The sequence below is a fragment of the Gordionus sp. m RMFG-2023 genome, chromosome 5 (assembly GCF_954871325.1).
Source record: "Gordionus sp. m RMFG-2023 chromosome 5, tfGorSpeb1-WG-v2, whole genome shotgun sequence".
NCBI lineage: Eukaryota > Metazoa > Nematomorpha > Gordioida > Chordodea > Parachordodidae > Gordionus > Gordionus sp. m RMFG-2023.
The window spans coordinates 1439615-1457508 of record NC_088779.1 but is presented as its reverse complement, the minus strand read 5'-3'; the positions used below and the strand labels follow the sequence as shown (position 1 = coordinate 1457508).

General features: G+C 28.0%; 1 protein-coding gene across 1 annotated transcript; it reads right to left on the bottom strand.

Annotated features, from left to right (window-relative positions):
• Positions 1-3837: 3837 nt before the first annotated feature.
• LOC135929720 (intraflagellar transport protein che-13-like) lies at positions 3838-17549 on the bottom strand. Its single transcript, XM_065466424.1, has 7 exons — positions 17415-17549; positions 17020-17242; positions 16776-16955; positions 15656-15790; positions 14305-14441; positions 7989-8118; positions 3838-4449 (listed from the first exon to the last, which is right to left on the bottom strand). The coding sequence occupies exons 1-7, from the start codon at positions 17495-17497 to the stop codon at positions 4282-4284; spliced, it is 1056 nt and encodes a 351-aa protein (XP_065322496.1). The 5' UTR covers positions 17498-17549; the 3' UTR covers positions 3838-4281.
• Between the last annotated feature and the right edge of the window lie 345 nt (positions 17550-17894).

Below are 17894 nucleotides of genomic sequence, written 5' to 3'. Positions count from 1 at the left end.
GATAGCCTGAACCTTGATTATCGTGCTGGAAGCTCCTTCTACCCAAGATTGATTTGTCACAAAAACGAAAATCACGTATGGCAAGTTCAACAGCAAAAATTCGACGCCAACAGCCAGAGTGAGAATGTATTTGTCTAGATAAAATTTCGATGATTTCGCGGTCTTATCGTTTTGAGCATTTTTTGGCAATTGGAATCTTGCATGATAAATAGCTTGCTTTGGAGGAGAACTAATCTTTGGGGTTGTTCTATTATAGAGGAATTTACCCATCCGAGCTTTGAGGCCTAATATATGATTGGGTCTAATATTTTGATTGGGCATCGTTAAATTACTTTCAATATTTGTGGTGGAAATATATGATTCCCTAGATCGAATATTGATGGTTCCTAGCTTCTTCAATTTAACCAAAACAAAAATTTGAGAGAATACGATTAGCAAGGAAGGTAGCAAATAGACTAGGAAACTGAAAAATTTGTCGTAGCGAATAGAGAAGGAATCAAAAAATTTACTCATTATATAGTAATATGAATATTTTCTGGGAAATTTTGAGAGTCTAGACTGGCATGAAACCTGCTGATATAATACTATAACTGTCGTATTTTGTCTACTAGAAGAATTCATGTCTCTAACACCCTTCTTTAAATCTATATAGAATAGGTAAGGCATAGAGAAAAATATGGAAAAAATGAAAATCGAGACCATTAGCAGTATGCCACTTTTTCTTGTCTTCCTTAGCGTTAAAAGATGGCCAAAAAATTGACGCGTATAATTCAAATACGCGCTATATTTTTTAGAGGAGGACTCATTTATGCGTTCGTTTTTCGCGCCATTCCGATGCGTCAAGTTAGCGAATTGGTAGGGGAAATATATAGCCACGAATCTATTCATAGAAAGAATCGCGGTATTCCAGTTTAAGTTGTTGGCGCATACCTCTTCCACGAAGAACGTGACTCTGGCTATCATAGTCATAAAGAATTTATTCGTTATTCCGAAACAGCTGCTCGAATAATAGAGGAATGGGAAAAAAATGAAATTGACGCACGCTACAACGTCCTATAATAGATTCGCGTATATGATGACGTAGAAATGAGTCGTAGAATCATTCACGATTTTGATTGATGGTATGTGGAGGGCGACATTTTATTCGAGTTGATTCGAATTTTGTTAGAATTTTTGGACATGATATCACCTTTGTTGTCCGGGTGATTGTCGTTCGTATTTACAGGAACGCTTCCATCTTTGTTGTAGTACTTTATTTTGAAAGTGTAGATGAAATAGAAAATATTACCTGCGATACCCAAGAAAAGAAATGGCCCTAATATGTATACGTACAGTAATTTTTCTAGCCAAATGATATTCTTCTCAATATACTTATTCAGAGTAATATTTACGAAGCATTTCAAAGAAAGATTATGGGCGTTCATATTGTTATTCATTTGATTGTAATCTAGTTTTGATTGATTTTCTTGTATATACCGAATCAATAAATAATATTAGTTTTTTATTTATTAAATAATATTATATAATTTAATATCATAAATTGATTTTATTTATTTGCTTTATCATTTTTTTTTGCTATTTTTTTAATTTAATAAATTATTTTCCATTAGAATATTAAAAATTAAAATTAGATATTTTTATTAATAATATTATATATTTTATAAATGTTAAATATTTTTTTTATTTATTCAAAAATTAAAAAATATTTTTAAAAAATATAAAAAAATAATACTTATTATTTACGCTAAAAAAAAATATGTACTGGTAAAAATCATCTAATGAGATGCACACTCATATATATTTGTTAGCGTCAATATTATTATCCGGCAATGTGTTATTTTTTCAATTTTAGATCAAGAAGAGAAGAGAAGAGAAGAGAAGAGAAGAGAAGAGAAGAGAAGAGAAGAGAAGAGAAGAGAAGAGAAGAGAAGAGAAGAGAAGAGAAGAGAAGAGAAGAGAAGAGAAGAGAAGAGAAGAGAAGAGAAAACATTTCTGAAAACCATTAAAAGCATTCTTCCTGGGACATTCATATACAAAACGTATATTAAAAAACTACAGTCTTAATATCATTTTTGAAGAAATTTTATACCACTCAAAAAATTAGATTATAAATCAATAAAGACACTGCGACCATATGGTATTCTTTGTGTGAATGGCTAACATGGGTTTTTATTATGTGGGATAGGAGTGTTACAATTTAGGAGAGACATCACCCCACAAACCCAATTTTGCTTAGCCTCCTGCAGATTCTTCTGATAATAAAATCTAATTAGGGGATTCTTGTTTAAAATTATTCTTTAACCCACCCTTTATTATTTTTATTTCGGCAAAGTAAGAAGAAATAATATTAATTATTTAAAACTCGACTGAAAAGCAACTTTTCTAAAACTTTTAGGGATCAATGATTAGTGCTTAACTAGTATATCATTCGGCTAGAATTGGGCGCCACTTGCGCAAATGTTTAAAATGAAAAAATCAGCATTAAAGTTTAAAATCAAAATATAAGAAAAACTTATTGATCAATCTTGACAGAATCTATAACATTATAGCAAAAAAAATTAATATTTATCTAATCTAGTTTTTATTTGTATATACTATATTGGGAATAAATAAGTTATTATACACTAATTACGAAAATTTTGAAAATATCGAATGGAGCACTCTAATTCTAAACCGACGATATAGTGAACGGAATTATAAAAGCAGCCAAAATTAAATTGCATTTTTTTAGTGCTTATGGTTTAGATTACAAAGATAAAAGTATATTATTCGGTATAAATAATATAAAAACAAACCAGAACAAAAATTAAGCGAACAATATCTGGCTAGAGCCAATATTTTGTGGTAAATTAGCGACTTTAATTTCGTCAATCAGTCTCTTCAGAAGGCAATATGGTAATGAAGTCATAACTACTTAATACATTTTTTACACTTAATTTGGATATAGTTTGTCAATCAATATTGTGTCTTAGAGTCAAGCTATTAGATTAGAAAATTGAATTAAGCTTCTAAGTTGAGTCTCGGCTTGATGTTTGCTTAGAATATTTATGGATAAAAATATGGCTATGCTATTTAATAGTAGTTGACTACAGATAGGTAGTTTAACAACACCAGTTGTAATATTTGTATTTTAAACATCTAAAAAAATTAATCTTGCTAGATAGACAGTTAGATGATCAATAATCAATTTTTAAAATAGCGCATGAAAAACTATAGTTAAGAGTTTAAGATTCAAAAGAATGTTTAAATGAAAATATAGTAAAAAAACTATTTTTTATATAATTGTAACACGTATATACAATATTTTTGAGATTATTATGAAAATGATTAGATCCAATTTTTAAATCATAACCTAACAAAAGAAGAATATTTTATTTTACGAATCCAGGGACGGGGTGGTAATTTATTTCCAAAAATTATTATTTATACCATAACAGATATCCAACTTTAACCAAGTTATACGTGATTACAAAATACTAATAAAGAAAATAATATATGCTGTAGCACTAACCTACATTTATTTTAGTTAAGCATTATACATATTTGGCTTAAACTACAGAATTAGTGTGTGAAAAATTTGGCCAAACTTCATTCTTAAGGCATATTAGATTTCAGATTCTTCATTAAATTAAATATGTATAAAAGATAGCAAAAATAGTAAGATCGTGAATTAGAAAAAATCATTTATTTCACTTAGATGTAATTTATTTTTTAATTCACAAATTTGCTTCATTAAATTTTTTATAACCAGCTGTTAATTAATCCATTTATTAATTTTGCACAATCTCATGTTTAGAAAATTTGCTTTAAGAACGGAATAAAAAAAAGGTATTCACTATCGAACCCCACGAGGTATACATGAATCGCGAAGAATTCGAATGCGGAAAAAAAACGAATTTTTTTGAACGTCGAAGTCGCTCATATACTATTTTTCGACTAAAAAATATTTATTAAAATTATATATAGCCTGATAGATTTTTTTTAATAAATAGGGCTGTATCTGCTGGTTACGGTGTCCAAACTAGAGGAAATTGCCGTTACAAACAGCTGATTTCTTTAAATTTCTATTCGATTATTTAATAAATATTCCAAAAATCGCACATTATACAAATATTTACGAAACATATATATATATATATAACAAAATTTACATTAAATATAAATTATGGTTTTAATAAATAAATAAGGTGACGTTCGTAATTTGTTTACGTTACAAATAAATTCAAAATGAGATCATGTTTATATATATATATTATAACAAATATTACAAATCCTCGACTTTCAAAACGACAAAATATTGGATGAAAAATTAATCTTCACGTCCATCTCCGCGATATCCGCTTCAAGCCGGCCAATCAATTTTTGGGCCTTGTTCAAACCTTTGGAATCGGACATGCTGTCAACTTTTTTCCTTATTTCTTTTTTCGTTTCTTCGACATCGGCCGTCAACTTTTTAAGAAAATAATTTTAGATTACATTATTATTTTAATTTTCTTTTCAACTTAAATTCTAAGGTTTAATCAATGACGTATAATATAATACTTAGACTGACGATGCGTTCATAATAATGCCTTTGAAAGCGTCGTTGAATGCAAATCAGCTGGAGCCGCCATTTTGATAAACCCATATGTAGTAATTATTCTCATGTTATAAAAAACTACTATTTACATTGATTAACTTGTTTCCTTATAATCTCGATGATGGGGCAATTCTTTCAATAAAGTTTGCGTTCAGACATGGGAATAAATTTGCCTTCTCGTTTAAATTTTTTTTTAATAAGGATATGGGTAATCAAAATGGCGTCCCCAGCTATTTTTCATTGATGTACACTTGTAATGAATGCATCCATTCTAGGTATTATTATATGTCATTGATCAATATCTATCCAGTGACCCGCCATTTTTGCGCTAAATTATCACGTTCAGGTTAAATTTAATACAATAATAAAAATAATATTATACTTATTTCAATGATACTGATAATTATTATTTTATTTATTATAGTTCAATCATATTATTATAATATAACCGGTTATTTAACACAGCTGTGACTATTTCAGAATTATGAAGAAACAATCTCTAATTAATTCCTATTCCAAGTTCAATAAATGTCAGGCAACATTGCAGCCTCTAACCAATTACTAGTACTACTACCACTTACATCAGAAATTCCTGAAACTGATTCTGCCATAGTTAAGTATAAATTTTCTATTATCATGTTTTATTTAGATGAGAAAATATTTTTTTTTTAATTTTAACCCTTCAATACTCCGGTATAAAAAAAAATTTCTAATGTATATATATATCTCCAGTTATATAATCATGATAATTCATAATATGATGAATATTTATTCTTCAATAGAATATTGAATTATGTTAAATTTGACATGCAAAACAATTTATTACATAAACATGTAGGTTTTAATTAAATATTTTAGATACAAAAATTATTTTCAATAAAAACCTGCGATCTTATGACATTTTTGATATTTTATTTGATTTGGTTTTAAGAATATTCGTGATTTCTTAATTAGTCGATAATAATAACTTATACAAACATAAAATCATAACATTTTTATAATATAACTATAAAGGTAGGGGTAAATATGGTAAGACCAAATGAACAGAAAATTATTCAATTTTCAAAAGGGTCATATCAATGGTCCCTTAACAATAGTTTTACACACTTCTTAACATAACATCCGTTAATTCTCGTATTATATATACAGCAAACACAAAAAAATATCTATTGGTAGAAGTAATTTTTTAAAAAAAAAATTAGCAACCGAACTCATTAGCCTATATTTAAAAGTAAGACAAAAAAAATGTCTCAGATTGCCGCGACTTCTGGAAGAATCTACTATTTACTATATATTAGGCAAAGAGCAAAATGAGAATATTAAGCCCTTCTCAATAGAAAGGTTGTAGTGTGTGTCCTAGATATAGAAGAATAAAAAAACAAATATTTTTGTCAAATAATGTAAAATAAAATTTATGTTAAGAAACACATCCATGTTTTATTGTAATAAATTGTTTCGCGTGTCAAATTTAGCATATTTTAATGTTCTATATTTTTATATTGAAGAACAGAGATCCATTATATTATGAATTATCAGGATTATATGATAGATTTTTTTAATTTAATATTCAAAATTTTAAGAAAATTTTGGCACAAATTATAAATAATCCTGATTATCTTTAATCTTAAGCTTGAGAAATAAAAAATATAACTAAATATTTTTTTAATCAAGATTTAAGGTTTAGTTTTATTTTATTATCGGAAATATTAAATCAAAATAAAAGAATATAACTGGACATATATATAAACATTAGAAATTGGTGAGTCTATTAAACCCCACCCGAGTACTAAGCGTTATTTCTTTTTTCACCGGAGTATATTGAAAGGTTTATAATGTAAAAAAAAATTATTTCCTCATCTAAATAAAACATGATAAATAGAAAATTTCTACTAACTATGGAGCAGAATCCGTTTCAGGAAATTTCTAAATGTAGTTAGTGGTACTAGTAGTTGGTTTAGAGGCGGCGATGTTGCTCTATATTTACTGAACTTGAAATAGGAATTAATTGAAGATTGTTTCTTCGTAATTCCGAGATATTCACAGCTGTTTTAAATAACTGGTTATATTATGATAATAATAAATGTGATTACACTATTTATAAATAAAATAATTATCAGTATCATTTTTGAAATAAATATTATTTTATTATGTACTTAATTTAACCTGAACGTGATAATTAAGCGCCAAGCCCTGTAATGTTATGCACCAAACATACTAAAAATGATAAAATAAAAATGAAATAAAATAAAATGATGTTGATTTTATTATTGGCTAAAAAATAAAAACAGGATAAGAAGGAAATTTAAAAACTAGACATGTTTTTCCGAATAAAATATTCTAAATTTATCTTAAAAATGTAAAAATAATCAATTACTGTCTCTCAAAATTATTATTTATATATTACAAAAACGTTAAAATGCTATAAAAAAAAATTGTGCGGGAGAAATTAAAAAATTGTGGGAGTCTCCCGCTGATGAGGGGGGGGGACATGGCAACCTTGTGGTAGAACAAAGAGTTAAACTTTTAAAAAGTATTTTTCTTTATAAGTTTTATTTCTTTTGTCAATTCTGATATTGGCGAGGAATTGTACGAATCATCAAGTGCTCAAATTAGCCTATTATATAGGAATAAGGAGGATAATAAAGTTCGAATAAAATCTAAAATAAATTTTTATTCGAATTTAAAAAATGCCGCTTAAAATAAAATGAATTCGCAAAAAATGAGGCGCGAAAAATAACATTTTAATGGCGAAAAGCAATTTTAACCTAAATCATCTATAACATCTCAAAATTCTCGTATCATTTATTAATCTTACGCTTAATGTTCCGAATCACGACACGAGAAAGGGCGGAAATCGTTTTTCAATCATTTAAAAGCATTCATCTTAGAAGGAGAAATACTAAGTTTCAACAATACGTGATGATATACAGAACACACATATTTCGATACTTTCGCTTGTATCAAAATTATAATCCCTCAATGGCTCATGCGAGCAAATTCCTAAGTAAGTCTTTAACCCCCCCCCCCTATCCCATATTGATCATTGACTTTTTTTTGAGATTTCAAAAAAACCCCTGAATGAACAGCGTTTCTTTATTTAAAAGATAAAATAAGAAAAGGGAACTTAAATATGGCGATCGGAAAAAAATTATGATTCTTAAAGGAATACATCTCATTCTATTCCAAAAAATTTTACCTCCCCTTATTAATTATCAGAGTTGTTAAAGGATCTAGATACAAGTATCTAGATCCTGTATCTAGATATAAAAATGTGGTATCTGTATCTAGATAGATTTTTGATTGAGATATCGGTATCTAGATATTATTTTAGATGATGTATCTGTATCTAGATCCATTTAAAAAGTATCTTTTAACAACTCTGTTAATTATAATAAAAAAGAGAGAAAACTTTGTCCAAGAGCTTGGTCTTCTCCTCGATATCCGTCATCTCGATCAGAATCTCGTCTTTGATGAAGATCAAATTCCGGTGGCTATCTTTAAAATCTGGATATTTAGCGTCGACTAAGTCGTTGAGGTTCCTATTTTTTTTATTTATTTTTTTTGTGAGGCTGTATTTTAAAAGGAAGATTAAAAAAAATATATATTTAAAAAAAATAATTAATCCTCTTTACTATATACCAGAGTTGTTAAAGGATCTAGATACAAGTATCTAGATCATGTATCTAGATATAAAAATGTGGTATCTCTATCTAGATAGATTTTTGATTAAATAATCTGTATCTAGATATTATTTAAGACTTTGTATCTGTATCTAGATCCATTTAAAAAGTATCTTTTAACAACTCTGCTATATGCGCTTCGAATCTTTATTTGAGGGCGTTGCAGGCGAGGCAAAATTTCTAGATAAATGGGCGCGCGGGCCGGTAAAATAATTTGTAGATAGAACCATTATATAAAATATGAGAAATAAAATGAATTAAAGTTATATTTTGCACCGGAATCATCAAAAACGTAAAATTGTTTTGGATAACCTTATATAGATGTCAAGGCAAATGGTGTTATAATATCATCCAATCGTAAATTTTTTATATATAAACATCGATTTCGCCGGAATAATCGTAACATTAAATTTTTCTAGAAAAAGGGCGCGAAATTTTATTCCGCATTGGAGTCTGGGTTTATTTATTTTTTTAACTTTATTCGTAAGCTCTTTCGGGCTGAAACAGGAGGTAGTTAGGAACGGGGTTAATAAATAAATATTTATTATAACGAATTTTTTAAATTAGAAAATAAGAATTTAGTTGATTCTAAAAGGAGTCGGTAATGGTTGATATTTTGTCTTGGGTGGGTTTGTTTTGTATCGTTTTGCGATAACCGTTAATTCTATTACAATTAGACATCTGCAAAGTTAGGTCCGACCCGTATCCGGCCCGAACGGGCTTTGAGCCGGGATCGAAATTTATCAATTTTATATTAAATTTTTTTATAACGCCAAATAACATATGACTTTTATTTTGAGTAATTATAAAAATTAATTTCTAAATTCAAATAAATTCGGGCCGGCAAATCTATTTTAAAAAATTCCGGTTTCGGACCGGGTCGGGCTTGAAAAATTAGGCCCGATGCCATATCACTATTTACAATTATAAAATAAAATATCGATAAATTAACTTTCGTCAATGTATAATAACGCGTCATTCTTTTTAAAACTTTCCAGGGATCTTCGCAATAAATGATAAGCTCGAGAACTCCACAAATAAAGAGCGAAGATCATCATATTTCATGAAAACCATATTTTGGGCATCCAATTTGATAAGTTATTACAAATTTCGGATATTTGTCACTTACCCATAATTCCAGCTGGGAGTAAAAAAAAATAGATATTTGTGATATTTTTTTTTAAAACAATGTAATTAAAAATCTATCGTTTAAAGTGGCCAATTATTGCCATCTAACACAGGGAAAAATATTTCCATTTTATATCAATAAAGCCAAATAATAATTTAAAAGTTTTTTTTTTGTATCAACATATTTATTCAATTCTGTAAGATCCAATTTGTATTTCGATTTCAAATCAGTTATAGCATTATTCTTTTTCAAAAATACTATTAGATATGGGATATATAATTTCAATAAAATATTGTTACCCAGTAAGCTACATTTTAGAATTATTTATAAAAATAAGTGACTAATATTAAACCTATTAGTCTTTGTAACCTATTTTTTTGTGTATTTGTATTAACTTTGGTTAACCATAGCTAATCATTACCCATTGCAAGCATTTCAATACAAGCCTGTGTAACATTTTGAGGATTTAGAAGGATTGGGAGATTAGAACCGTAGTCAAATAAAGGAAAGTTAGAACTAAAATAATACTAAATCTTTATCAAATAATAAGATAAAAACATAATCAAAATAAATTAAAATAAATTAAAATTAAAAAATTAAAGATTAAAAAAAATTAAGTTCGTAAAATCATAATTATGAAAGATCGGCTAGTATGGTAAAAATTGGCCCCTTTATACTCTTTTCAATCTTCCTTATCACTAATATTCATAACTATTCAAATATAATATTTTTATCGCCCGTTATAATAATAAATCCAAAAGAATTCTTTATGCAAATTAAGGTACAAAGTTTACGAATATAACTTTATCACGCGTTATCATACTAAATCCAAAAGAATTCTTTATGCAAATTAAGGTACAAAGTTTACGAATATAACTTTATCACGCGTTATCATACTAAATCCAAAAGAACTCTTTATGCAAATTAAAGTACAAAGTTTACGAATATAACTTTATCACGCGTTATCATACTAAATCCAAAAGAATTCTTTATGCAAATTAAAGTACAAAGTACTCGAATATAACTTTATCACGCGTTATCATACTAAATCCAAAATAATTCTTTATGCAAATTAAAGTACAAAGTACTCGAATATAACAGCCTGATGCGAGCATTTCAATATCAAATTTTTATCCTTAATTCTTGCTAACGATCCATGTGCTTAGGGGTCATTAGAATCTTTTAAATTCATTTAACGATGCTATAATATGTTCATAAACATCTAAAAAAATTTATACAGCTTTGTAAGATGATGACCAAATTCTGTTTCATTAAAAATATTATAATTTACCTTGTGTTTTTTTTATATTCTTTTAAGAAATTTCTTAGACTTTCTCATTTGATATTTAGCAAACATCCCCCTTGACATCTGACTCCATTCATAAAATTGTATAACTCGTTGAATATTCCCATCGCCTTTTTTCATTTCGATTCAGCATCCACAAACATGAGCAACTACTAAATTTAGCCTAGTGCGTGGCACCAAATATAGATGGCTTTTGGAGCCTCCTTCACTATTAAAGCCCGCATTACTTCGTATACTCCTCTCATATACCCTGCCCCATCCATACTTTGCCCAACCAAATAATCAAGAGGGAATACCAAGATCTTTTAAATTTAGAAAAAAAAACATGTTTCTTTATAATCTTCCCAAGTGGTTTCAGATGTCGTAAAAACATGTACGATCCTTTCTACAGGAAGTGGATGCAGATCATCTTCTATATACCGTACAAGCAGAGCTATGCATTCTTTTTTGGACACATCGTATGTTCCTATGATGCCATTCTCATTAATAGTTTGAATAATTATCTTAATTTCAGTTATTTTTCTCACGTGATATGACAACAAATTAATATAAGGTCTTGGAATTATATCTGATTTTTTTATCCGCAATTAGCTGGAACCTTTACGCCACTAATTTCATGAGGAAGATAAAATTAACTTCATTCAATTAGAGCCCCTCTCCTGTAGAAAGGATTGTACATATTTTTACGACATCAGAAACCAATGGGGAAAATATAAAGAAACATGTTTTTTTTTCTAGCGTTTAAAGATCTTGGTCTTCCTCTTGATTATTTGATTGGGCAAAGTATGGATGGTGCAGGGAATATGAGAGGAGTATACAGAGGAATGCAAGAATTCAATATTGATAGAAGCTCCAAAGCCATCTATACTTGGTGCCATGCACATAGGCTAAATTTAGTAGTTGCTCATGTTTGTGGATGCAGAATCGAAATGAAAAAAAGGCAATGGGAATATGGGATGAGTTATATAATTTTATGAATGGAGTTAGATGTCAAGAGGGGGGTGTTTGTTAAATATCAAAATGAGAAAGTCAAAGAAATCTCTTAATCTATTATTCAGAAATCGGTCATCATCTTACAAAAGCTGTAGAAAATTTTTTTTAGACGTTTATGAGCATATTATAGCATCATAAGATAAATTTAAAAGATTCCAATGACCCCAAGCACCTCTTCCATTGCCGATGGATTATTAGCAAGAACTAAGGATGAAAATTTCATATTAAGTCTTATTTTTAAAAGAAATATTGAAATGCGCACATGGGGGCTTGCATTGAAGTGAGGTCAGTTGGTAATGATTTGGCTATGGTAAACCAAAATTAATACAACACACACAAAAAATTAATTACAACGACTAAGAAGGGTAATAGTAGTAACTTATTTCTATAAATAATTATAAAAATATAGCTAATAGGTGAGAATATTTAATTTTAAATTATAAATTCCATATCTAATAGTTTATTTTTTTTTTGAAAAAGAATAATGTTATAACTGATTTGTATTACCAATTATAGATAGGAAATATTTTTCCCTGCACTAGATAGCAACAATTAGCCACTTTAAATGATCAATTTTTTTAATCGCAAATATCTATTTTTTTTTTACTCCCCACTGGAATTATGGATAAGGATGGAATAGAAGTACTTATAAAATTGGGCGCCCAAACATATGGTTCACGAATATAAATGATTTTCGCTATTCCATATTCGGAATTCTCGAGCTTATCATTTATAGCGAAGATCCCTGGAAAGTTTTTTAAAAAAAAGAATGGCGCGTTATACATTGATGAAAAGTAAATTTATTGATATATATTTTAGAGGTATATCTCAAAATGATCCACGAATAAAATATAAACAACAAAATTTTGATCCAAAACAACAAAAAAAATGGCTAAAAATATTTGTTTTATTTATATATATTACCATTACCGACTTTTTTTAAAATCAAATCAAATTCTTATTCCTAATTTTTAAATTTATTATATTAAATATTAATAAATATTAAATTAATCCCCTTCCTAGCTACTTCCTGTTTCAGCCCGAAAGAGCTATATGAGTTAAGTTTAAAAAATAAAATAAAAAATAAACCAGACCCGAATGTGGTATAAAATTTCGGACTACTCTTTCTTAGAAAATTCAAACTGTCGAAGTCGATATTCCAGCGAAATTGACGTTTTTTTAAAATAATTTAGGATTGATGATATTATAACACAATTTGCCTTGACATCTATAAGGTTAATAAAACGTAAGTAAAGCACAAGTCGGTCAATTGACTGGAGGAGTTATTTGACCTGTCAAAAACGGTCAAATACTCTAAAAAAATTTAAAGGAAAAATAAATTATAAATATGTTTAAAAAGGGAAAAAAAAGATGTAAATACTTGTGATCACAATGTTTGCTTATTTTTCGGGTCCACAATATCAAGAGGAGAACTCACTAGTAGTGAAATTAATGAAGTATGTGTTATAATTCAAAAATTAGCTATTTTACAAGGTAGTGATGACGAAAATATTTTAAGTGATATAATTAATTTCAGAAGCAAAAACAGCAAGTTTAATATAGCAAATTATATGGAAAGTAGTAATTTCCAGAAACAATCAATTCCGACCTCAAGTTAATAGAATAAACTTTGTTTACCCTGCCCATTAAAGGACTAACAATTCCTAGTTCTACTTCTTCTTTAGAAAGAAATAGGTCGATTTGGGTTAATATTCTCATGAAAATAGAAATCGATTGAAGATCTAAGACATCAGGAAAATTGATTAAAAAATATTAAAGAAAATGATAATATTGAATAAGAATCAGAACAAGACTCTGATACAGATAGCTACACGTTAGTTATTGAATGACAATGAATTTAAAAAATTAATATTATAGATTCATTTTACTATTATATTCAAAATTTGAATTTGACCACATTTGACGGTCAAATGCACAACCCTGAATCACTGTAAATTTAATTATAACATTAGTTTTTTTTTAAATAATTCCAGTACAAAATTGCAAAATACACTGTATTCATTTTATTTCTAATATTTTATTATGATAGTTCTATCTACAATAAATGTTTTTAAATTTGAAATGAAAAGGTTAATATAGGTATTTTATAATTCAAGCCAAATTTACCTCTTTAAAGGTTAGTCTCATATATTTATTTACGATATTTTAAGATTGTTGTTTTTATATCTAACATAGCCAAAGGCCTACAATAAGTGGATAATAAAATTTACGGGGAGAAAAAAACCTACCCAATAACACCCACCCCCCCCTTTCCCATCCAAGCAAAATCCTGGTCTAGGCTTACGTATAGTATTAAAGCATTTTTGATTTCACCACTTTAAGTTTAAAATCGTACCTTTTTTACAAGGTATCCTTTATTTCGTTAATGAGCGAAGGGTGCCAATTTATTAGAGGAACCGCCAATCCCGTCCGACCCGCACCCGAGGCGAGCGGGCTTCGGACCGGATCTATTTTCAAATTAAAAAAAAATAATTTCGGGTTTAGCTGGGCCGGGCTTTAATATTCTTCTTTTTTTAAAAAAAAAATCGGGCCAAGGGCTTGAACGCTGGGCCGCTACTTTAATATCGATAAATATAATTAGTTGGCTAAAACAAACTTTTCTTTCTCCCTCAAGGAACTCAGAGCAGAGGCGTGCTTCGACAACATATTGTTGAGGGAATCTTCCACGTTTACAAAAACCTGGGCCATGTTGGAGAATAGGGACTCCATTTGCTTCAACCTATTTTGATCATCCTTCATATTTTTTTTTAATTATAGAGTTAATACATAAATTAATATTCATTTATATAAAATTTAGTTGAAAAATTCGACGATACAATCCGATTGGATCATCGATTATGTCAATCATTAAGAATTTCAAGTTTTTTCTTCGATATCAAGAGACTACATATAGTGTATTCATGTCAAGGGATCCAATCTTTAACTGTATTAGCTAAGGATGTGCATGGAAAGCAGGATTCCATCCCATCTCGAGATCAAAATATAGGATGCCGGAAAAATTATTTGTACCAAATCAATAATCTACATTCCAAAAAATTAGCGTTAAGTAAAGTTAACCCCCTTTTTATATCTGAACATGTGACGGGTTCGCGATTGGGTTTATGTCGTTTAGACATTTACGGGTTATTCAATATAGAAATTTTATATTATAAAAAACGAAACTGAGTGCGGTAATACTCGAGGTGCGTCGAATTATAACGCGCTAACAGGAACTGTTTTAATTTCGTAAAATTAAAATTAATCGATATATAAGTGTGATCAGCTGTTACGATGCGGTTACGACGCGATAACTTCGTTAAAATCGTATGAAGGTCGGGTTTTATGAATCGATAACACCATTATCATTTAGGTTAACCCAACTCCCCCCCTCCTTTTCCTACCATTTTTTGATTATTTTAAATTGATTAAAAATAATAAAATATAATAAAAAATTGAGCATTAAACGGATTTTTTAAATAAAAAGGCAACCAAGCCCAGAGCCAAGCAATACTCGAAATCTTATTTGAATCCGAAAAAGAGGTATAAATCAGAACTTCTCAGCGAAGGGTTATTCGAACCAATGACATATAATAATACCTAGACTGATTGGTACATTCATAAATGCACTTGACAGCGTCGTTGAAATGCAAATCAGCTGGAGCCGCCATTTTGGTAATCCCATATGTGGTAATTATTCTCATGTAAAAACTTATTAAATTGATGCTTCCTCCTCATTATCTCGAAAACTTGGCGCCAGACTTTGGAATAAATCGGCCTCTCGTTTAAAATTTTTTAATAATGATACGGGTATCCAAAATGGCGTCCACAGCTGTTTTCGTTGGTGTGCACTTTTAATGAACGCATTCGTCAGTCTAGGTATTGTTATATGTCATTGAATCGAAACCTAAAAAAACAACAAACAACTATTTTCTTAAAGTATTCAAATTAAAAAATTTCAAATGTATAACCATGGCGTCAATTTTTTCTTTCATAATTAGCAATCGCGGTAAAGCGTCCTGGTATTCGGATCGCCATTCATCTGAATTGTTTTTATCGGGAATATTTCTATGGGCCTTTGATTGACTGCCATCATCTTCTGAAGACTTTTAATAAAAAGAAAATTTTTTAATTTATGAATATAGAATAAGGTAGGAGGAGGCTAATAATTTTATTAAAATTGTGATTTTTTATTTCTTCCAATAAATCGGCAGAGGTTTTCGATGCCAACTCATGGGGGAATGAATGTATCAGCCAAAGCAGTTTTTTCCAAAGATAATTGTATTGGTCAGGGTTGCGAATACCAACAAAATGAACAAGAGGAAATATAATTTTATTTTAACAAAATGAAAAGATCAAAAAAGATAGCTTTTAACTTTAACAATATTATGTTTATATATTCATCGAAAGTATATTTTCGATAATCAATCATATTTATTATATAATTGTATACAAAAAATAAATACAATTTATTTAAAGTTAATACATTACACATCTCATTGAGGGGTAAAATTTGTATATATTTTCTATGGTTTATAAAAAATAAATAATAAATATAAATATATTTGCATCTTTTTTTGGATTACATCGAAGAAATGTTAATGAAAATATTTTTGTAATTGTGTATTTAATATTCAGAGGAATAATATAATATTTAAGAGAAATATTAAAATATAAAAGAATAAATATAATAAATATCAATTTTCACAATAAGTCTTGTTAATTCTTGTCTAACCTTATACATCAATTAATTGTCTAGTTTTTACTGATTATCTATTCATTTATTGTCAATCTTAAAAATTAGGTAATAGAAGTAAGCCATTGATAACATCCAAAAAATATAATAATTCAATATTATAAATAATAAAAATCCACAGTCTAAAGCTAGCAGATAATTTTTTAAACTCTTGTGGGGATTTACTTAATATTTTATAATCACTTGAACAAAATCACCAGATTAAAAAATTGTATACATTTTAATTTGATACAAATTTGTAGTTTATGTGAGTAACTAGTTTAACAAAACCCACATAAGTGCCAAATTATAAATTATTAAATTTAGGGTAAATAAGATATTCAAATTTTGTTTACTGAATTATATGATGATGAACTGTTGGAAGAATCCATTTCTGAATTAGGCCTTTCATCTTTAATAATAATATCATCATTTTTATTTTCAATGTTTTGGGTTTTGCTTTGTTTTAAGTATTTAGATAATACCTTTTGATTTTGTATATTTAAGTCTGCTAAATAGTTTAGTAAATTTATGACCTATTAATAATGTATTATAATGTAAGGCTTAATATGAAGTATTATAAAATTAATTATTTATTACTTGGTCTCCATAACCCTTTTTCAATTTATTTATTGAAAACTCCAAGCCAGTATCATGATTAGATAAAAATTTGACAATTTTGGATACAATGATATTGGGATCATCTGATTCTTCGGGCATTTTTATAGGCTCTGGGGGATTTAAACTGTTTATTAGCCATATTGCAAGGGATATAAATGAATAATATTGATCTCCCGTATTAAAATTTAGACAAAAATAGTGCCTATAAAAGATTAATTTAAATTTTGATAAATAAAAATATGTTTTTTAAGCATTATCAATTTAATAATCTGAATTTAAGTGTAAATAAACAAAATATCAATTATATTCATACAAACAATACAAAATTTGTATATTTTAACAATTTTAAAAACAACCAATATAATTAATAATACTTATTTATAGGAGTCTTGTTAAATTTTTGACAATAATACAATCCATAATTTAGTATATTTAGCTTCAGAAGCAAAGTTTCCATTATTATCACATTTTTTTTTAATTTAAGCCATTAATACCGAAAGAGACGTCAGTTATTATTATTTAATTTTGGAATCAGATTTTATGACATTTAAAATATTATATATTTTGTTTTCAGCAAAAAATTAATTAATAGGACAAAGAGTAAATCATTCCTACATGACTATATTAAGATAATATTCTCCTCTATGTATTTAGAGGAAAAATACATTATACGTATCTTAATTATTAATTCGAAACTATGTAAGAATAGCATATATTATTTCTCTGATATTAAGTCAAAAAAATATAAATATCTTAGGTCTAATATTTACTTCGGAATAATGATATATATTTTTAATTAGAAATTTTTTTATGTTCAGTTATTTTGGGATTTATTTTGAAATTTTGTATATTAT

What these genes read in the sequence shown, in the direction of transcription:
- LOC135929720 (XM_065466424.1), bottom strand. Translation starts at nt 17,497, where the DNA reads ATGGAAACTTTGCTTCTGAAGCTAAATATACTAAATTATGGATTGTAT. An exon ending in AACAAGACTCCTATAAATAA is followed by an intron (nt 17,243 to 17,414) that starts GTATTATTAATT and finishes AATCTTTTATAG; the next exon opens with GCACTATTTTTGTCTAAATT. An exon ending in GTTCATCATCATATAATTCA is followed by an intron (nt 15,791 to 16,775) that starts GTAAACAAAATT and finishes TTTTATTAAAAG; the next exon opens with TCTTCAGAAGATGATGGCAG.